We start from the raw sequence: 23,037 nt of genomic DNA on the forward strand, positions 1-23,037 counted from the left end.
GTTTCCCTATACTGGATATTATTATTTATAAACAGAGGTTTAGCAGTACCAGGTGCTGTTGTATTATACCTTGCAACTTCTGCAAGATGCTGCTTTTTAGGGGAAAATGAAATGCTAAACTAACAATGTCATTTTTTTGGCACTGGGGGCGATTGTTTGAACAAAGTCTGTAAGCTACTAGCGTGCTGACCCAAAGAAACAACTGTAATGACGATAACTAAAATAGTTATTGTCACTAGAGGGAGCTCAACCCACATAGCAGAAACACAATGAGCAATATTCTAGTCTAGTACACGTCCTTTGTGCATTTTAAAATAAACAAATAATGTGAAACCTTTGATTTTGCTGAAGCTATCTAACATTTGTGTCGCTAATAAAACTACTTGCTTTATGACTACATCATTCAAAGGCAGCCTATCTTGCTGTATCAAAAGTATATATACTTTTTTTTATCATTTGTAACAGTAAGCAATCCAGGTTGATTAGATGCTGAAATTGCTATTTGCACAAACATTACAAAGAATATCAGAAACTAAAGGACGCACATGCATTCTTGAGGAAATGTATTAATAATAATAGCAATTATTTCTTCTTTTTTTTTTAAAGAAGCAGTAGGGGGCATTTTACAGTTTACATATAGTCTTTTAAATAGTGTCTGTTGGATGATTTCATAAAATAAAAAAAGACAAATATGTACATTCTATACAATGCTGGTGAGATTAGTAAGATTGCAGCTGTAAGGACAGATTCGCTGCCTATGACCAGGCAAAAGAAATGCTGTCATGGCAGTTTGAGAAGAAAAGTAGGTCGTTTTGTTCTTACGGCTCTTCATTATTCATCACTTTAATGAGCTCCTGTACTAGGTCCTCTTTGGCAATGTCGTGGCTCTTTTTGATGATGTCAGCAAAAAGATTCTTCCCATGCTGGAGCTTTTTCCATGGTGTATCAAGCAGACTGCAGCTCAGACCATATACACCTTCAGGATCAACAGACAAATAGTTCACATGTTACAAAGAGTTATAGGAGTTGTATGACAGCAACCAGCAATTTTAACCATTTTATGACTTGAGCAGATCATAGCTCAAAACAGATAAAAGGTATCTATTAGTATGTGTGTGCTGCTAATTTTTTAACTTAATTAATTATTGTTTGATATTTGTGCTAGATTTGTCCAAATAATGGTCTAGTGGCAACAATACAGCCCTCCTTTGTTATTTATCTCTGGTCTCCAGGTCAACATACAAACTAAAATAAATACTAAGTACACCATTCTATGCAACTAGTTTACTCCTCTATTCTCTGTGTGGATCGTGTGTGTGTGTACGGTTGTGCGTCTGTACGGCTGTGCGTGTGTATTGTGGGATTGTGGCACTCACCTTTCTACAATATTTTTATTTGAAGTTATTTTGGACCATTGTACATTTTTCATAATATTTATTTTTAGCACCACTGCAAGGGAAAATATGTCACTTGTGGTTTTAAAAAGGCTGGGCAACCCTGAATTATAAAGTGTATAAAAATATTGTACTTAGTATTTGTTTTAACATTTTAGAAATTTGTTCTGGCAAATTAACATACATATTTCAATACTTTTAATGGGACAGTCAAGTCAAAATTAAACTTTCATGATTCAGATAGAGCATGCAACTTTCCAATTTACTTTTATCATCAAATGTGCTTGTTCGCTTTGTATTCTTTATTAAAAGCTAAACATGTAGGCTCGTATGCTTATTTCTAAGCCCTTGAAGGCCGCCTCTTATCTCAGTGCATTTTAACAGTTTTTCACTGTTAGACAGTGCTAGTTCACGTATTTAATATAGCTAACATTCTCAACTCCTGTGGAGATAATTATGAGTCAAAAGTCTTCACAGATATTTTATCTTCTTATCCTCTTGCCAGAGTTTTCCAACTCCAAGGAATGGAAGCAGAGAAGGTTTCAGAAAGGTTACATTTGTTTGGGAACATATAACAAAAACTTAAATGATGCTTACCTGATAATTTTCTTTTCTTCTGACGGGGATAGTCCACAGCTGCATTCATTACTTTTGGGAATTCAGAACCTGGCCACCAGGAGGAGGCAAAGACACCTCAGCCAAAGGATTAAATACCTCTCCCACTTCCCTCATCCCTCAGTCATTCTGCTAAGGGAACAAGGAACAGTAGGAGAAATATAAGGGTGAAAAAGGTGCCAGAAAAATAATAATAAAAAAAAATGGCTGTCCCATATAAAAACGTGGGCGGGGAGCTGTGGACTCTCCCTGTCAGAAGAAAAGAAAATGATCAGGTAAGCATAATTTAAGTTTTTCTTCTTAAACAGGGAGATTCCACAGCTGCATTCATTACTTTTGGGAAAAGAATACCCAAGCTATAGAGGACACTGAATGCAAAAAAAGAGCGGGTAGACAAGGTGGCCCATTCGGTGGGCACCACAGCCTGAATTTACCCAAACACCTGACAAAAACAAATGCTTCACCAGAAACAAAAGTATAAAACCTGAAAGGACCAGGTAACTGCCCATCAGTTAAATGCAGCAAGCCCCTATTTAGAGACCGCTCAGAATCAATAGATTCCAACGAGCACAAAGCCTCCAAGGAGACAAGTCCCGAAGGCTCCAAGCCCACACTTAAACTTACCCCTGACCCGAGGGAAGGGGACCTCCACATACCCCCTGAACGGAAGAGGAAGAAGAACTCAACAGAAATCTAAAGAACAACAAACTAGGGTAAAAGGAACCCTAGCTGAACTCCAAGCGCAGCAAAGGTTGCGACGGACAAAAATGCATAGAGAACGAACTCCAACGCCCAAACAAAGATAAGGGAGGAAAAAACCCCTATCTGAACAGAAGTCCAAGGGACCATGTAACGTCCCAACCCTGGAGACCTAGAGAGACAAGGTAGATCCCATCCCTCACACAGCGTGCAATCTGCACTATGAAAGAGCGACCAAGAGACAAAAACCACCCCCGGGAACTGCTTAAAAATTGCACCATAAATCTTAATGTGCTAAAGATGAAGCCACAGGTTTCCCTCTGCAACAGAAGTCTAGCAGACTCCAGCCGTTAACACTAATCAACATTAACCACCAGGACTCCCACAGAGAGAAAATTCTGAAGGAATGTAGAAACCCACTCCCTCCCAGGAAAAACAAGGAAGTAGGAGAGCATCCAAAACCAGCAGAGAAAGCCCCCTGCTGAGGAAGGAAACACTGCAAAGCCTCCCAGTTAAGGAGGGAACACAATATCTAAGTAAGATACGCGGTCCAGGCTCAACCAAACAAACAGACCTCTGACCCTCTCTCCAAAGCAACAGACTCAGCACCAAAGCGACTGGCAATGTACGAAAGCAGGGAAATAAACCATTCCCCGGACCACCCAGATCCTTAGTAAGCAAGGAGGGGAACTAAATTGAATGTTGCCATTGGTTAGAGCAAACTCCACCATTTGCTAACAAGACTGGCATGCTAACCAACTAAGCTATGACAGAACATAGGACAAGCTCGGGTTCCAGGATCCAGACACAGATCCTTCCCCTACAATAAGGGACACTCCCCGGCAAAAAGAGAGACTACACTGAATCAATAGTGCACGATACCAGAATCCAACCCTTCATGACATCCTGCACGCAAGACAGGGGGGACCTCACTGAACAGAGGAAGACCTCTGTGGCACTAGGTGGATACTGTGGTATGCCTCAATCTCCCTAAGGGGAGGAGAAAGCCAAATAGAACCGCTCACTCGTCCACAGGCATGGGGAGTGCGGCAGCAGACAGACGGCAAAGGCAATACTGATTGTAGAGGAACCATCCGGCTGCAACAGCCGGCCCAATAGAAAAACAAAGAGCCATCGAGCACACTTTAAGGTGCAAATAGCTTCAACAGATTGCGACTGCAATCTTCCGCTTGCTAGGCAGCTAAACTACCCATCAGGCTACTTCCAAGTCTCCGATAAGAGAAACACAAAACCCCCTGAAAGGGCAAGTGGAAGTCTCAGAACCGGAAGGACTGAACCTCCCAAGATCCATCTAAGAGACAAGACAAGAAACATGTCTGGAAAACTGAACATCCGGAAACCGGAGCCGGCTACAAGGTAGTAACCTATGAGGAACCATAGGGATACCTCATACAGAGAACCTGCACCCAAGTAGATGCAAACTCAGCCACATCCAAAGGTCCTTGGACACTGGACGTTCACCAAGTATCCCACAGTCAGCATATATCCTAAAGTCTCGAGGGACAACCCCCCAAAGTTAGATCTCAAAACTAGATAATCCAGCTTGAGAAGATAAAATAGTCTCCAAACAATCCCAATAGGATCAACCTCCTGGAAACCCCCACAGCTCAAGGAATTAATGATGGATGAGCCTCATAATACCTGGCGAACGACAGATAAAACCAAGACATCTTAGTAAGGGCGGCTACAGGAAAAAAAGGAGACAAACGCATTCTCCAGAGCCCCAAAAACCTGGGAGCAGATGAGAAACAGCAGGAGGAAGAAAAAGGCCATAAATGCCCAAACTTCCCGAACAGATGACCTCCCAACCAGCCCCAAGAAGGGGAAAAAAGAAGCCTAAGACATCTCGACCCCTTAAGGAAGAGTTACCGTCATCAATGTCTCAAAATACGACCAATAAGAATACCATAGAGGGGATAAAAATCGCCCCAACCTGGTAACCCAGATGTCCAAGGAGTCATCTAAACCTCCAGTCCCATTGGGAATGGAGAAACCTAGCTGCGCGGCTAAAGGACCTCTGGAACCCTCCAGAGTAATTTTTAGCAGAATCTGCTTCTGGAACCCCACCAACAATCAGGAACAGGACAATGAGGACTGAGTACAATCCCTCTGAAGCCCCACCCAAAAGAAGAAATGAGAACCAGCCTGACGTCTAAGAATGAAAGGCCTCCTCTACCATGTTTTAGCCCTGCAAGGGGCAGAGCCTCAACAACAAAAATCTTTGTTCCTCTCCACAGAATCTTTAGTAAAGGGCGAAAGCTTTATTCTATCTGAAGAGAAACCAGAGTATAACGAACTCCTCATCCAACTCCGAGTGAGCAACTCATCACCCAACCACAACAGTCGGTTATAACAGCACCACGTGGATGATATAGACCTTAAGGAACAGAAAATAGTGCCCGACCAGGACCAGCCTGCTACATAGGGCGCTCAGCACTATCCCAGGCCACAGAAAAACCGAAACCCCAATAGGAATCGACAAAAGGAAATATAGACATAACAATGTACTAACACCTTAACATGCAACTTCCGTGGAAGTGCCCAAGCGACCACAAAATTGCTAGTATCAAATTCCAGAGAATAAATGTTTCCCAACGGAAAAAAATTAACAGCCATGAGCTTCTCGAAAAGAATTAAATACATCCTACCGGATCAAAGAAAAAGAGGGCAGCACCTGCAGGTGAACACCCAAGAAGAATGGGTACCCTAACAGGACCAGCCAATCAGATACCCAATTCTCCCGAAGCTCAGGACTGGAATAAGATACCCCAAAAAGAAAGTAAATTGGAGACGACAAGGAGATTAACTTCATCCCCCCACGTCTAACCCAGCCTGCCATCTGGAACAGAAGACCGAGGATCCCTCAACCCATTAGGATTGGGATCCTCCAGCACCGCCAAAAAATGCTGCAGTAGGACACGAAGGCACGCCAATCTATAACGAAAAGCAAGACTTACCTCCGCCGGGGCGACTGACGACCCCGACCCGAGGGTTGGGCCCCTGAAGCTTCAGAGGAAACCGCTTTCCCAGATGGCTGATCCGACACGATCCCACGCCTGACGAGCCCTGGTTAACAGGACACGGACAGTATCTTATCAACACCTCCCTCTCAGGAAGCTGTAAATTATGTATGTATGTATTGGGTACTTGTAAAGCGCGGCAAATTACCCGTAAGGGTCTCAAGGCGCTGCTCATTTTATCGACCTCAGAAGGATGAAAGGCTGAGTGGACCTCGCTGGGGATCGAACCTGCAACCCTTGGGCTGCTACAGAGCTCAGCCACAGTGCCTTAGCATTCTGAGCTATCTGTCCACCAGCGCAATAGATATGGCCATGCGGAACCGTGCCGTAAACTCTGGAGGAAACAAGCCGCCTTCCAGAGAAGGGGTAACGGCATTAGGGACACCTGCTTGCATAGCTAGGGAAGGTTCTAGGGCACATGCCTCATGGGATGTGGGATCCCCAGGGGCGGATGGCTCGGTGGACTCTAAGTTTCTTGTTGCAGGAGAAGAGAGCACTCTAAGGCGGCATTTGGAACATAACTGATGGGCATGGATTACCCGGGCCATCTCATACTCTTCGCAAGAAGTAGAATCTGAATCAGAGACATTGGTCTCCAAAAAATCAGAATCCTCCATAACTGTGATAGAAATTATGTATAGAAGAAAAAATAAAAACGGCACCTTACACCCCCAATGGCTGGGGCACTCACCACCTCCTGAGACCCAGACAACTAGCGAAACAGACTCTCTCCGTCGCCACGCGGTCAGGAATATGGAAATGGAGTGCAGAACGTGACCACGCCTTGTCACAAGGTATACCGTGCAGGCCAGAGAAAAGCACGGCAAGCCCACAAGAGCCGCGCAGCCTGACAAAAAAAAAAAAGGCTGTTATGTTCCGATATAGCCACAAGCCCAAGCGTCACTACACAGTAGCAGATAGAATCACATAACAAACATGATTAAAAGTCCCCCCCTGTTCAATAACCCCCCCTCAGGAAATATTAACCCTCGATTCCATAAAGATAAAGGAGTCCCACTGAGACCCTGACTTCTTCCTTTACATTACATTCACACATCAAAGTAAAATTAAACAACCTTACCGGAATCTACGCCGTGGAACAGGAATATGGCCCTTCAAGTGTGACAGATAGTAGCCTCGCTTCTGACATGGACTTGAGTGAAGAAAGCAGGCAGCAAAACTCGTCATCGCTGATTGCTAAGGAGCTGTTAACATGAGTCGGGATGCTTTCGCAGAAAGACTCTCATTGCATCTCCGGACTCTAACATTCATCCATGCTCTCACTGAGAGGCTGACAGTATTACTTAACTTAAAACTCCAGTCCCATTTCGAAGAGTACTACCCTCCATAAGAGACTATCTTCAAACTTCTGACACTTCTCTGCCAACCTCCTCTGACGAAAGGCAAAAAATGACTGGGGGATGAGGGAAATGAGGGAGGTATTTAAGCCTTTGGCTGGGGTGTCTTTGCCTCCTCCTGGTGGCCAGGTTCTGAATTCCCAAAAGTAATGAATGCAGCTGTGGACTCTCCCCGTTTAAGAAGAAAATAACTAAGCCAACTACTACTACAGGAAATCCTTAAAGGGACATAGAACTCAAGACTTTTTATCGCTCCTATTAAAGAGAAGTATTTAAACATATTAAAATGATTTATATCCGAAAAAAGCGAAGTAAAAACTGTTTAAATTAGACTAGGACTAATACAGTAGTATCAGTTATGTATATTCTAATAACGCTCACTGGGTGATTGGCACTTCCTGCTAAATCTGATTGGCTCTTTGTACTCTTTGATCGTGCCCATGTTTAAGTACTGCCCTTAAAAATGAATGTTGGAATATTTTTAAGTACAGAATCCCCTTATCCTTTGAATTAAAGAGACATTAAACACTAAATGCATTTTATAAGCATAGTTTTAAGGTTCTCCTCTGCTTCCATCTAGTTATAAATGCCGCCATGTTAAAATCTAGCTTTCACTGCATTCCAGTTCTGACATGTGTTTGCATGTGCGCAGCAACACTCCTTTGAATACCTGCAGAGAAACCTAAGTTCCAAAATGGAAGCACACATAGTTTAGTTACTGCAGTTTATTGTTTACTACAATGAAAAGCCCAGCTCATGGTTATTAATACTATGTCAAAATATCCTATGCCTTTGCATATATTTAAAGTAAGGGTTCTTTAATCACCTGGCCAACCTGGCCATCAGAAGGGGCTATCAGGCACTGTTAACCAGTCAAACCATAAAGACACCTGTTTATATACAAAAATGTTAGAATCATGTAAACCCTTTAATCAAACTTACTGTTCCTCCATGTTACAAAACTGAAATTAAAAATGCACTATTTTAGTAGCGTAGCTAAATAATTTGTATTCCAGTGATGCAATAACAAGAAATGATAAAATCTCATAAAAAAGGTTCTTCTAAAGAGAAGAGCACTTGTTAAACTACCTTGATGATGGTGAGCTCTAGAGTCTGGGGACAGCCACAGCAGAAAGAGAAACAATTAAGAGAAAATCCATAACGGTCTTAAGTCTACTTTTCCTCGTTCACATGAGTCAGGTAACATTTTGTCCCTAAATGTAATGTCTTTCCAATAGCTCCCTAGCTAATCTCGCTATCATTAGGCATGCTATAAACATATAGCCTTTAGAAATGAGCTAGATTGGATTTCATCATCAGCTCTACTTGATAACAGTGTAGTGTGTGGGTGAGATTAACCCATATATATTTGGTAAGCTTTTTTTTACAACATTGTTATGTTTTAAGGAGGGAAAAACACAGAAATTCTCTGACAACAGCTTGAGTCTGTCTTTATCACTTATCACTATTTGTGCTCATTGCATATTAGTACTGCTATTATCTATAAAGTTTAATGACATCGTAAAAAATAAATAAATAAAAACAATTAGTCAAAGAAACCACTAAATCCTGTTTGTAAAGAAATGTGTTCAAAATCTCTGACCAGGAGGGGTCAAATCATTAGAGTTTAATGAGGATAACCAGGCAGATCATCATTGTCTAATGAAGGTGCCAATTAGAGAATACATGGTAGGCGAAGACTTCAGCAGATCAACCGTTTGCCTAGTTCTGGAAACATGCACTTTTATTTACAATAAATTCTAAGAATATTGGGCTGCAGTAGAAACCAGTACATTCTAAAAGCATTTTTTCTTAATTGCATATAAAAAAGGCATTTTAATATTAGCGCTGCAGAATCTGTTGGCGCTCTACAAATAACCGATAATAATAATAATAATATGTATTATATGTTTTTGACAAAATGATGTTCCTGTGCTTATGGCAGTGATATTCTACCTCACAGACAAGTTATGCACTTCCTGCTAGTTTCAAACTCAAAATAAACATACGAAACTTAACATGTGCCCTGACCTGAAGTGATAAATGTAACTTCTTTTTTATGTAGGAAACTGGCTAACTATGTAAACTATTTGCCAGACAGACAATTGACCTTCTGAGTCGTCCATTAACCGGCCCCCATAAGCACATAATAATTAACTTAACATTTAACAAAATAAGACAGACACATAATCGTGGTATAAAACTCTGGCCACAGCCTGTTTATTAACTTAACATAAACTTAAATAACATCATAAATAACAAAGTGCAATAATACACAAACCACCTATTGCATTTACCCATCATTACTATTATTGCGCTAGCATCACGTTAGCATAACTTTAACCAACACTCAAGGTAAATACTTTATCCAAGACCAGGCCGTCTTTTAGCTCAGCTGGACTTAGCAAGGCGCTAAGTCTGTTCCATCCAACCTATAACCAGCTCCAAGGGACCCTGTGCCCAAGAAGCAAATTACCTAGCTATCCCACCCCTTGGGGAGGCTACCAACCAGCCGTTTTCCTGCCTTGGTCTGAAAATTGATGATGCTAGCACACCGCCAAAAACTGGGTCACCAAGTTCCGCCACCCCTCACATCAGCAATTGAAGTTTTTCTTGAATGGCCAGAATAAAAAGCCGCAAACCAAATTCGTTTAAGTGAACGGCATCCTGTAAATAAAACTCACACTTCCCCACGTCCTCTAAGTCCTCATGATGGACCACGGCCCCATTAATTCTCTTCATAAATGACAAGACCAACTTGTTCACCTTGCGCCTGCTGTTATCCAACCGACTCTGATCCCAGGCCGCTCACCAATGTAATCATGGCACCATTGCGGACCACACAATCAGCAATCCAGGAAATAAATCCTGTAAATGCGACAAATCCCTCTTAATCCTCCTAACCAGCTCTTTTTGTGGCAAGAACCCCAGATCGTTGCCCCCAGCGTGAATCACCAGAACGTTGGGATAGGGAAATTGTCTGGAATAACCCACAACGGAAAACACAACCTGGTCCCACAACAGGCCCCGAATGCCAAACCAACGGAACACAGCCTTCTCCCTTCCAAAACCAAGCTGAAGGCCATCTTCCTTGGACACTGCCGCCCTTCGTGCCCAGTAAAAAAAAGAATGGCCCACCAACCAAACCTGTAGGGGATCTGAAAAGAAGAAAAAACAGCCTGCATGTGATTAAAGCAACAAATGTGGACGATCGTACGAACGGAAACAATTGGATGCCCATCTCCCCACACCTTTAACCACATCCACCCCCAAACCCAAAGCAGCTGCTTCGGTTGCCGCACCTATTCTAAAAGAATGCGGGCCAAATTCCCTTGGATTGTAGCCCAAGAGACACAAAGCCCTAGCCAACACTGCCCGAAATTGATATTGCGACAACGCCTGCCATCAATGTGCATCATAACGAACCTTCCACCAACGGCCTGACTGCCAAAAACTCCTGCAATGCCACGAACTGGCACACCTCAACCCCAGTGGAATAAAGAATCACCGTTTTACCCTTTCCTTCCTGATCGGTCTTTGAGCTCCTCAAAAGTATGGACACATGAGAGTCCGTCACCCCAACATCAGAAATACCCAAACCCCCTTGAGCATTCCTAGAGCAACTTATTAGCTCCGAAATCCGGAAGGCTCCAAAAAGGCCAAAGAAAAAGACGTCTGAAAAAGTCTTACCTCATAGGCAGAGGCACACACCACCCTCAACACTCTCCAAAGGTGCGACAAAAACGAAAAGGACACCGGACGGTGACCATCCGCCCCACTCCCCTGCCTCTTCAAACCTTTAATAATTTTTCAAACACAAAACAGTTTGGTGATGTCGACAACACCCAGTAACTTAAAACGGAAGGCAAGTGCAGCCAACCGTTTATCAATTGCAGAGGGAGACAACCCACACCCTTTCCACTGCCAGATCCATTTCAACAAAAGATCCTGGCAAAGGTGGTCACCATCAGAAATATCTTGCTGAACCAATAAAGACTCCCACTCACTCCAAATTTTCGTATAATCTCTCCAAGAACTCGGAGCCAGGGAGGATCTCACCAAATCGGCCAATCCCCCGTGCCAAGACTCCATAAGACTCCGGGACTTCCTTCCCCAATTCGTCTGCAAACGGAGCCAGCTCCCGAAATCACTGCCACTGAAAACGAGAGAGTGCGTCAGCGATCGAGTTGTGGACCCCAGGTATGTGTTTCGCCTTAACCCACACATTCAATCTCATACACTGCAACACGAACACCCTCAACAGACGAATCACAGGAGGAGAAGATGAGGACAAACCATTGATCGCAGACACCACACCCATGTTATCAGTGAACAACAGGACCGACCTGTCCCGCAACTCATCACCCCAAACAAACAGAGCCACCACTATAGGAAAAAATTCCAAAAACACCAAATTCGTTATGACCTCACTCTCCACCCACTCCGCAGGCCAAGCGGCCGTGCACCATCCATTCCCAAAGATGGCACCAAAACCTTTACTACCTGCGGCACCCATCATCAGCCCAAGCTCCTCACCTGAGACTCTGGATGCTGAATCAAGCGGACCCATTAAAATTTTCAAGAAAAACTTTCCAAACCTTAAGATCCTTCTTAATGAGCAAAGTCAGCCATATGAAATGATGAGGCTGCTTAACGTCCGCTGTGGCTAATGATAGCCTGCGACAAAAAACCCTACCAACTGGAATGATACGGCATGCAAAGTTCAATTTGCCAATTAAGGACTGCATATCAACTAGCTGAACTTTAGAGGCTGATAAGAAATGCAAAAGAATTGGAACCAAATCCTGAACGTTATCGACAGGGAGCCTACATTCCATCAACTCAGAGTCGATAGTAATACCTAAAAAAACTCACAGTGACTGGGCCCTGGGCTTTTTTAATGCAATGGGCACACCAAAATCCTCAGCCACCCGGTAAAAAGTATCCCGCAACACCTCACAAACAGCAGAGCCTGATGGACCCACAAATAAAAAATCGTCTAGCTAGTGTGCAACCGACAAAAACCCAGCCTGTTCTCTGACCACCTACTACTAATGAAGAAGGTACTAAAACTTTCGAAGAATGAGCATGAGATGGAGCGCCCCATGGGCAGGCACAGGTCAACAAACACTTTTCCATCGAAACAACATCCAAGCAGCTTGTGCGAAACCGGGTGCACCGGAAGCAAACGAAAAGCTGAGTCAATGTCGACTTTCGCCATCAGGGCGCAACTACCCGCTGCCCTGACCAGAGAAACCCCCGAAACAAAAGATGCATACTTCACAGACGCTAGTTCAGGTGGAATCTCATCGTTAACCGAACTACCCCTCGGGAAGGACAGGTGATGGATCAACCGAAACTTCCCGGGTTCCTTTTTTGGAACCACTCCCAACGGAGATATCCGCATGTCTGGAAAAGGAAAGGAAACAAAAGGCCCGCCATCCTGTCCAACTCAACTTCCTTAAAAAGCTTGTCCTTTACCACCTGAGGCCACTCCCTGGCAGACTTCAAATTTCCAGCAAAATGATCAGAACCCCCAATGGAGGGGATAATAAAACCAAAGGTAAAGCCATGCAGTAACTTTGCCGCCTTCTCCCGACAGCCCCAGCTACTGGCGTAACGACCTAGCCAGGGCTCCATCCTTTCCACCTTGATTGGGGACACCCCTTTCTTTAGGGAGCTCAGGCTTACCCCCAACTTTTCCTTTCTTAAAGCACTTTGTGAAGGCATGTGCTCCCCCACACCCCAAGCACTCATGCCGGAACTTACAGGAAGCCCCCCACTTACACTGCCCCTCATTATAGGCAAAGCAGAAACCCTTTCTGCTCGCGGATTGAGAAGCAGATGCGGCCGGATTGCCGGCCCCGGACTGAAAGGACTGCGCCGCCCTCAGTGGAGTCATAATTTTGAGCCAAAGACCCATGTCCTGGTCATCCCACCTCATAGTAGGCTTCACCGCAAGTCGTTGACGAAAATGCTCGTCGTATATGTCCAACACGCCATACCCCCGTATGCTGTACGCTAAGCTGCAGTGATTTCATCCAAATAACAGAACATAGAAGCCCCTTGATCTGTAAACATCTCTGCCATAACACTAGCGTAAATTACAAATGCCTGGAACCAATTTGTAAAGGTTTTAGGCAGTTTCCTATAACGCTTCTTCCTCTCATCCTCCTCCTTCTTAGAACTGTCCTTCTTGGAATCATCAGATACTTCAAACGACTGTTCCAAAGGAAGCAAGGAAAACAATTAGATATACTGGAACAGATCTTATCCCTAAGCTCCTTTGTCAAGTGTAGACCTAAAGGACCAATGGAACAAAGGCAAGACCGAGCCTTAGCCGTATCCGCCACACGGAGCTCCGGGGACTCAACAGTAGTGTGCTGCAAAACTGTAGGAACAGAAGCAATTACCAAAGCGGAGGCGCAAACAGGAACAGCTGGCTGAGCACCCACAGTAGAACTAAATGGAACCCCCATCGGTACCCCAACCCCCGGAGGGACCCAAGCCTTTGCGGCCAGCGGCTGAGGCACTGAGGAAACAACCGAAGCCTCAACTGAACGAAACAGCTCTCTCAGGCCTTCAAACAACTGCATGGACACCCTATCACCACTCAACTGCAAAGAAGCCAAGCTCTCACCTGCTACAGCCGTCACCGCCGAACAGCACGCTCCGACCCAACCACGACTGGGTTCAGTCCTAATGAACTGACAACAACTTGAGGAATCTGTAAGACACCAACTGAATGATCCCTGGCCAACAGTACAGTACTTTCCCTCGGGACCATACCACTAGTCCGTCTCCACGTGCTCCTACCACGCTCCCCAACACCACTCCTACCCAGAACACCCCTTCTCGCCACACTGACCCCTTTGTCACCGTGAATCCCCGCTAAGAAATTACCTCTCTGTGGCACAGGTCTAGCAGCCCTTCCCCTAAGAAAGGCCGTGCTGGTCGTACGCCCCCCCTTGACCCAAGGGAATTCTACTCAAACCCCTACCCCCTGACCATAGATGGCACCTGATGCCTAGAATGACCCTCTTGTTCACCAGCCCCCACTGCCCCCCATGTGTGCCCCCACCTACCACAATTGTTGGATCAAGGGGGCTTGTTCGTCAAAAGAGTCCTCTTCCGGATCCAATCAGATAGTGTCCGTCCAAGATTCAGCTAGGCGGAAAGGCTCCTCCTCTCCGCCGTCACAAGCCACATTACCCTGCAATTTGGACACCATCGAGCCTGCTACAGAAACATTATGGTTAATACCCACAGCTGCCCTATCACAAGTAGAATGACCCACAGCAGCCACACCCAAAGCTCCCCCCCGAGAAAACTGCCTAGCCCCCTGAACGTGCAAACTGTCCCCCTTAAGGCCCGGTGAAGGAGGGACCATATCTTCACCCTCTGAGGAGCTAGGGAAAGAGTCAATGAGGACTGGGTCTAAATACACATTAGGGGCCCCCTTACTACGGGCACCCCTCCCCCCACCGTATCTCTTAACAGGCCTAGATGGCCTCACAGGCTGCCCTTTATTCACAACCTTCCCCTTGCCCTTCCCTCTGAATTGGCCTCTACCACGAGGCTCTTCCCCCATACTCTCAATCGGCCCAGGACCACAGGGTTCAGTAAATAATGGTGGGCTTTCCCCCCTCAAATCCCTCCTCACTGGCCAAGTGTCAATTACCATGAAGTCCCCACCCGCCATACCCGTTTCAACTCCCTGTTCTCCCTCCACACAATCAGCCCCACCAACATCAACGTGCTCCCCAGACTGACCCTCCCCTGTGACATCCTCCCTCACCAACACATTATCCCCCAATTCAGGCCCCACCGGGCCGTGTACCTGCTCCTGCGCCACCTCACCTCCCAACGATCTCTCTGTGTGGGCCTCCACCTCCGCCTCAAAAATCACTTACCGCCAATGCCCCAGCTTCCTGCACCACCGATGCCACTCCCGACTTCTTCACTGGCCTCCTAGCATCTCCGCTAGGACTTCTTCTGCGACGCATCCCCTGAGACCTCTGTTCTGGACTGAGCCGAATAGGAGGCCGTGACCGTCGCGCGGGACGTGTTCTAGGAGCCGCAGCTTCCTCCTCCACGACATCCTCCTCGGTTCCAAGAAGACTGGCGATGCAATCCCGGATCCAAGAAGAACCCCTCTCATCCTCCACGGAACGAATCTTCAAGAGCAGATCCTCGATCTCCATGCTCCAACACCCAGGAATCTCCAAAGTCCTCGAAAATCTTCAACAGCTCCTTCCGTGACCAGGTAAGAAACTTTACTCGCCTCAACACGCCCCTTCCAGCAAACTTCCTCCTACTCTCTACTCCTACAACCCCAGGGCCTGCCTCCTCCCATACAGTCAAAGGGCCCCTCCCACTATGTTCCTTCATTTACGGGGCCCACCAATCTAAACAAGCTTGTGTGATGTTCTCATGCTGCTCACGAAAAATAATTCTCATGTTAGTTAAACAATGTTTGTAATACGATGCCCTGCTGTTAACTATCACTAAGGCAATTAGTATCATTCAGATGGCAGATTTTTCAAAATGACTGGTTAAGCAATCTTCAAGTTTTGAAAAGGCTAGACCCTCCCATTAACCATTACTATGGAACCATGATAAAGAGTGTTAAAAGGGACACAGGGGCGATGCATTCTTTTAAATGCTTCAAGCTGCATTTGCTAGGGCTGGACTACAAGATTGCTTTTAAATTATGATTGTTTCAAGTAGTGCCCACTGCCTTCTTTTGAAGCAAGAAGTGGTGCAGCTGGAGGCTGGTTAACTCTGCAGCCTACTGCCGGAGAATAATGGCTCAGCACTACAGCTTTTCATTTCTCAGGGGAGAGAAACACTGCAGATGAGCTTCCCTGAGGTAAGAAACACTCAGGAGGGGCAGTATGGACATAAATATACCCCCTTTGATCACTGGACAAATCAAAAACGAAAGCCACAAATTGGAAATAAAACTACCAAGCTTGAAAAAAACTTGAAAACATCCTAATAAATGGGACTATTAGAGGTAGCCACATTACAGGTCTATATTAGCCATAAACTGGCCTGATTCCAAAGCAAGAAAGACTGAGTACAGGGGCTACATTTTCAAATGGGAAACTATGACAAACCTTTTTGTTCCATTGTTTCAGAACTTAACCTTCATAGATATAACTATTCTACTGAAATCATGAGCCATAAGGCTGTAAGGCTCTAGAAATATGCAAGAATGTACCACAGAAAAAAAAGCTAATGCCTAGTGACTTTACAAAAGGTAGCCTATGAGGAACCTGTTCGTTTGAGTTTGAGTAACTGAAACTAGAAAAAACATTATACATACTGAAAGTGTACAACCATCATACCCACTACTGTCATACACTGAAGGACACAGAGAACATTTTGACTTGACTTGCCAACCATGCCTGTGAAATACAACAGCAATTGGTTGGTACTATTGTAAAAAAATTCTGGGAAATTAACTATTCCAAAAGGAATTACCACAAACTAAAAGCTTACTCTAGAAAATCAAAACTGAGAAACTAGAGGTGGTGGTCTATTGTGGTTAGAAATATGAAGGCAAGCAGCCTGTAAATCTATCATGGACTTAAAATTACACTGTTAAAATAGGATTAAATTAGTAACAATAGGTTTCACTTTGAAAGAAGGAACACTTAGAAACTTGTTTAAAGATTTGAGATCAAGAATAGGTCTAAAAAATCCCTTCTTGGGAGTAATGAAAAGATTGGAAAGAAACAGCTTTAATCCCTCCCACCTCATAATGTTGGATTTAATACCCAAGCTGAGAGTCCATGCTAAGGAAATTGTGGGACAAATAAGGCAGTTCCTATTTGCTGGAGACTGTGGATTGAAGGACTTCCCTGCCAAAAGCCGCTTCAGAGGAAGAAAAAAAACATAAAAATGGTAAAATTTGGAAAATGTGTGCAGAGAAGACTATGTTGCAGTTTGCAAATCTGCTCCAAGGATGCATTATTTTTGAAAGCACACTTACGGGAGACTTTTCTGTCACCAAGTAAGGTTTCTGAATTTCCTGTTTGAGCCAAGAAACCAGAAAAGTTAACAAATAAACTAGAGCTTTGTCTGAAATCTTTAGTAGCTTGAAGGTAAAACTTTAATGCTCTAACATCAAGATTGTGAAGAAGCCTTTCTTTGTAATTAGAAGGCTCAACAATTTCCTGGTTGATATTCTCTGAGGAAACAACCTTAGATAGAAAATCATACTTTGTACGCAGCACAATCTATCCTTATGAAAAACCAGAAAAGAAGATTCACAAGATAAAGCAGATAGCTCAGAGACTCTCCTATGTGAGGAGATAGCTAGCAGAAACAGAACTTTCCAGGATAGCAGCTTAAGATCTATGCTGTGCATAGGTTCAAAAGGGGGTCCTTGTAAAACTGAAAGAACTAAAGTCACAGAAGCCTCTGTGCTTCAAGATTAGGCGTTCAACCTCCATGCCTTTAAACTTAATAGATTTGAGATACTGAGACAACAGATCTTGTCTCTGAGGAAGAAGCCATGGAGGAGAAGAGTACATCCGAACCAGATCGGCATACCATGTTCTGAGGGGCCAAGGTGGAGCTATCAGGATTACTAAAGCAGACTCTTGGAAGAAGAACAAATGGAAGGGACAGATAGGCTAGACGAAAATAACATGAACAGACTAAGGCCTCTATCCTTTGAGCTATTAGATCTCTGGATCTTACATAATAAACTGGAAGTTTGTGATTCAAATGAGAAGCCATCAGATATATCCAGCAGGCCCCATTTAGCAAGTAACTGATAAAAGATTTCTTGATTGAGAGACCACTCTCCTGGATGGATAGACTGATGGCTGAGATAGTTTGCTTCACAGTTCTTTACTTCTGGAATGTGAACTGCAGACAGAGAACATTAGTTCTTATCTGCCAAGGATAGTATATGGGACACTTCTAGCATTACCTGGGAATGGGCCAGGACTGTAGAGCCCAAAGAATCGATCAGACTTCAAAGATTTTTATTGGCAACCTTGCCTTCTGAGGAGACCAAACTCCTTGCGCCCTTTAAGACTCCCAGACATCGCCCCAACCCAAAAGACTGGCGTCTGTAGTCACAATATCCCATGAAGGTAGAAGGAAGGATGACCCAAGGGCCAAAGAAGAACTTTCTAGCCATCAAGAAATCCAGGAACCAATCTGCTGGTCCAATCACAGACTTTTTTGTCATTGCTTGACACATAGACAGATGGAGAGGCTGTAAGTGAAGGCGCACGAAAGTAATTGCATCTGAAGCTGCTACCATAAGGCCCACTACCTCCATGCATTAAGCCACATATGGAAAAGGAGAGTATGGAAGGAGATGACATGCCTTCTGATGTTTTTTTCTGAGAGATTCTGGCAAGAAAAGGCACATTAATATTGAGTCTATGATGACTCCCAGAAAAGACACCTTTCTCCAACATAGGTGTGTCCGGTCCACGGCGTCATCCTTACTTGTGGGATATTCTCTTCCCCAACAGGAAATGGCCAAAGAGCCCAGCAAAGCTGGTCACATGATCCCTCCTAGGCTCCGCCTACCCCAGTCATTCTCTTTTGCAGTTTGTACAGGCAACATCTCCACGGAGATGGCTTAGAGTTTTTTTAGTGTTTAACTGTAGTTTTTATTATTCAATCAAGAGTTTGTTATTTTAAAATAGTGCTGGTATGTACTATTTACTCTGAAACAGAAAAAAAGATGAAGATTTCTGTTTGTATGAGGAAAATGATTTTAGCAACCGTTACTAAAATCCATGGCTGTTCCACACAGGGACTGTTGAGAGGAATTAACTTCAGTTGGGGGAACAGTGAGCAGTCTTTTGCTGCTTGAGGTATGACACATTCTAACAAGACGATGTAATGCTGGAAGCTGTCATTTTCCCTATGGGATCCGGTAAGCCATTTTTATTCAGACAGTAAATAAGGCTTCACAAGGGCTTATTAAGACTGTAGACATTTTCTGGGCTAAATCGATTCATTATTACACATATTTAGCCTTGAGGAATCATTTAATCTGGGTTATTTTGGTAAATAATATCGGCAGGCACTGTTTTAGACACCTTATTCTTTAGGGGCTTTCCCTAATCATAGGCAGAGCCTCATTTTCGCGCCGGTATTGCCCGCACTTGTTTTTGAAGGCATTGACATGCAGTCGCATGTGTGAGGAGCCTCTGATACATAGAAAAGACTTTCTGAAGGCGTCATTTGGTATCGTATTCCCCTTTGGGCTTGGTTGGGTCTCAGCAAAGCAGATACCAGGGACTGTAAAGGGGTTAAAGTTAAAAACGGCTCCGGTTCCGTTATTTTAAGGGTTAAAGCTTCCAAATTTGGGTGTGCAATACTTTAAGGCTTTAAGACAACTGTGGTGAAATTTTGGTGAATTTTGAACAATTCCTTCATACTTTTTCACAATTGCAGTAATAAAGTGTGTTGAGTTTAAAATTTAAAGTGACAGTATCGGTTTTATTTTAAAACGTTTTTTGTACTTTGTTATCAAGTTTATGCCTGTTTAACATGTCTGAACTACCAGATAGACTGTGTTCTGAATGTGGGGAAGCCAGGGTTCCTTCTCATTTAAATAAATGTGGATTTATGTGACACTGAAAATGATGCCCAAGATGATTCCTCAAGTGAGGGGAGTAAGCATGGTACTGCATCATTCCCTCCTTCGTCTACACGAGTCTTGCCCACTCAGGAGGGCCCCTAGTACATCTAGCGCGCCAAATACTCCTTACTATGCAACAATTAACGGCTGTAATGGATAATTCTAATCAAAAACATTTTAGCCAAAATGCCCACTTATCAGCGTAAGCGCGACTTGCTCTGTTTTAGATACTGAAGAGCATGAGGACGCTGATGATAATGGTTCGGAAATGCCCCTACACCAGTCTGAGGGGGCCCAGGGAGGTTTTGTCTGAGGGAGAAATTTCAGATTCAGGGAAAATTTCTCAACAAGCTGAACCCGATGTGATTACATTTAAATTTAAGTTGGAACATCTCCGCGCTCTGCTTAAGGAGGTATTATCCACTCTGGATGATTGTGAGAATTTGATCATCCCAGAGAATACTATGTAAAATGGACAAGTTCCTAGAGGTCCCGGGGCTCCCAGAAGCTTTTCCTATACCCAAGCGGGTGGCGGACATTGTAAATAAAGAATGGGAAAAGGCCCGGTATACCTTTCGTCCCCTCCCCCCATATTTAAAAAATTGTTTTCCTATGGTCGACCCCAGAAAGGACTTATGGCAGACAGTCCCCAAGGTCGAGGGAGCGGTTTCTACTTTAAACAAACGCACCACTATACCCATAGAAGATAGTTGTGCTTTCAAAGATCCTATGGATAAAAATTAGAAGGTTTGCTTAAAAAGATGTTTGTTCAGCAGGGTTACCTTCTACAACCAATTTCATGCATTGTCCCCTGTCACTACAGCCGCGTGTTTCTGGTTCGATGAGCTAGGTAAAGGCGAGTCGATAGTGATTCTCCTCCTTATGAGGAGATTATGGACAGAATCCGTGCTCTCAAATTGGCTAATTCTTTCACCCCTAGACGCCACTTTGCAATTGGCTAGGTTAGCGGCAAAGAAATCTGGGTTTGCTATTGTGGCGCGCAGAGCGCTTTGGTTGAAATCTTGGTCAGCTGATGCGTCTTCCAAGAACAAACTCCTTAACATTCCTTTCAAGGGGAAAACGCTGTTTGGCCCTGACTTGAAAGAGATTATCTCTGATATCACCTGGGGTAAGGGCCACGCCCTTCCTCAGGATAGGTCTTTCAAGGCCAAAAATAAACCTAATTTTTCGTCCCTTTCGTAGAAACGGACCAGCCCCAAGTGCTACGTCCTCTAAGCAAGAGGGTAATACTTCTCAAGCCAAGCCCAGCCTGGAGACCAATGCAAGGCTGGAACAAGGGAAAGCAGGCCAAGAAACCTGCCACTGCTACCAAGACAGCATGAAATGGTTGGCCCCGATCCGGGACCGGATCTGGTGGGGGGCAGACTCTCTCTCTTCGCTCAGGCTTGGGCAAGAGATGTTTGGATCCTTGGGCACTAGAAATAGTCTCCCAAGGTTATCTTCTGGAATTCAAGGGGCTTCCCCCCAAGGGGGAGGTTCCACAGGTCTCAATTGTCTTCAGACCACATAAAAAGACAGGCATTCTTACATTGTGTAGAAGACCTGTTAAAAATGGGAGTGATTCATCCTGTTCCCTTAGGAGAACAAGGGATGGGGGTTCTACTCCAAATCTGTTCCATAGTTCCCAAAAAAGAGGGAACGTTCAGACCAATCTTAGATCTCAAGATCTTAAACAAGTTTCTCAAGGTTCCAGTCGTTCAAAATGGAAACCATTCGAACAATTCTTCCTTCCATCCAGGAAGGTCAATTCATGACCACGGTGGATTTAAAGGATGCGTATCTACATATTCCTATCCACAAGGAACATCATCGGTTCCTAAGGTTCGCATTCCTGGACAAGCATTACCAGTTCGTGGCGCTTCCTTTCGGATTAGCCACTGCTCCAAGGATTTTCACAAAGGTACTAGGGTCCCTTCTAGCGGTGCTAAGACCAAGGGGCATTGCAGTAGTACCTTACTTGGACGACATTCTGATTCAAAGCGTCGTCCCCTTCCTCAAGCAAAGACTCACACCCCGGACATAGTCCTGGCCTTTCTCAGATCTCACGGATGGAAAGTGAACGTGGAAAAGAGTTCTCTATCTCCGTCGACAAGGGTTCCCTTCTTGGGAACAATAATAGACTCCTTAGAAATGAGGATTTTTCTGACAGAGGCCAGAAAAACAAAACTTCTAAACTCTTGTCGGACACTTCATTCCGTCCTCTTCCTTCCATAGCGCAGTGCATGGAAGTAATAGGTTTGATGGTAGCGGCAATGGACATAGTTCCTTTTGCGCGCATTCATCTAAGACCATTACAACTGTGCATGCTCAGTCAGTGGAATGGGGACTATACAGACTTGTCTCCGAAGATACAAGTAAATCAGAGGAACCAGAGACTCACTCCGTTGGTGGCTTGTCCCTGGACAACCTGTCACAAGGGATGACCTTCCGCAGGACCAGAGTGGGTCATTGTCACGAACCGACAGCCAGTCTGATGGGCTGGGGCGCGGTCTGGGGATCCCTGAAAGCTCAGGGTCTTTGGTCTCGGGAAGAATCTCTTCTACCGATAAATATTCTGGAACTAAGAGCGATATTCAATGCTCTCAAGGCTTGGCCTCAGCTAGCAAAGGCCAAGTTCATACGGTTTCAATCAGACAACATGACGACTGTTGCGTACATCAACCATCAGGGGGGGAACAAGGAGTTCCCTGGCGATGGAAGAAGTGCCCAAATCATTCAATGGGCGGAGACTCACTCCTGCCACCTGTCTGCAATCCACATCCCAGGAGTGGAAAATTGGGAAGCGGATTTTCTGAGTCGTCAGACATTAAATCCGGGGGAGTGGGAACTCCATCCGGAAATCTTTTGCCCAAATTACTCAACTGTGGGGCATTCCAGACATGGATCTGATGGCCTCTCGTCAGAACTTCAAGGTTCCTTGCTACGGGTCCAGATCAGGGATCCCAAGGCGACTCTAGTAGATGCACTAGTAGCACCTTGGACCTTCAAACTAGCTTATGTATTCCCGCCGTTTCCTCTCATCCCCAGGCTGGTAGCCAGGATCCGTCAGGAGAGGGCGTCGGTGATCTTGATAGCTCCTGCGTGGCCACGCAGGACTTGGTATGCAGAGCTGGTGAAATATGTCATCGGCTCCACCATGGAAGCTACCTTTGAGACGAGACCTTCTTGTTCAAGGTCCGTTCTGAACATCCGAATCTGGTCTCACTCCAGCTGACTGCTTGGAGATTGAACGCTTGATCTTATCAAAACGAGGGTTTCTCAGATTCTGTTATTGATACTCTTGT

The 23,037-nt window shown here is 44.6% G+C and overlaps 1 protein-coding gene and 1 pseudogene across 6 annotated transcripts in view; both read right to left on the reverse strand.

The window, feature by feature from the left end:
* Positions 1–23,037, reverse strand: part of TANGO2 (transport and golgi organization 2 homolog) — a 542,315-nt gene that overhangs the window by 51,625 nt on the left and 467,653 nt on the right. For all 6 annotated transcript variants that reach the window (XM_053701903.1, XM_053701906.1, XM_053701902.1 and 3 more), the window contains one exon: positions 823–976. In XM_053701903.1, the coding sequence (XP_053557878.1) occupies positions 823–976 (154 nt within the window). The remainder of the gene's footprint in view (positions 1–822; positions 977–23,037) is intronic.
* LOC128650641 (uncharacterized) lies at positions 4,914–5,019 on the reverse strand (annotated as a pseudogene).

The sequence above is a fragment of the Bombina bombina genome, chromosome 2 (assembly GCF_027579735.1).
Source record: "Bombina bombina isolate aBomBom1 chromosome 2, aBomBom1.pri, whole genome shotgun sequence".
Taxonomy (NCBI): domain Eukaryota; kingdom Metazoa; phylum Chordata; class Amphibia; order Anura; family Bombinatoridae; genus Bombina; species Bombina bombina.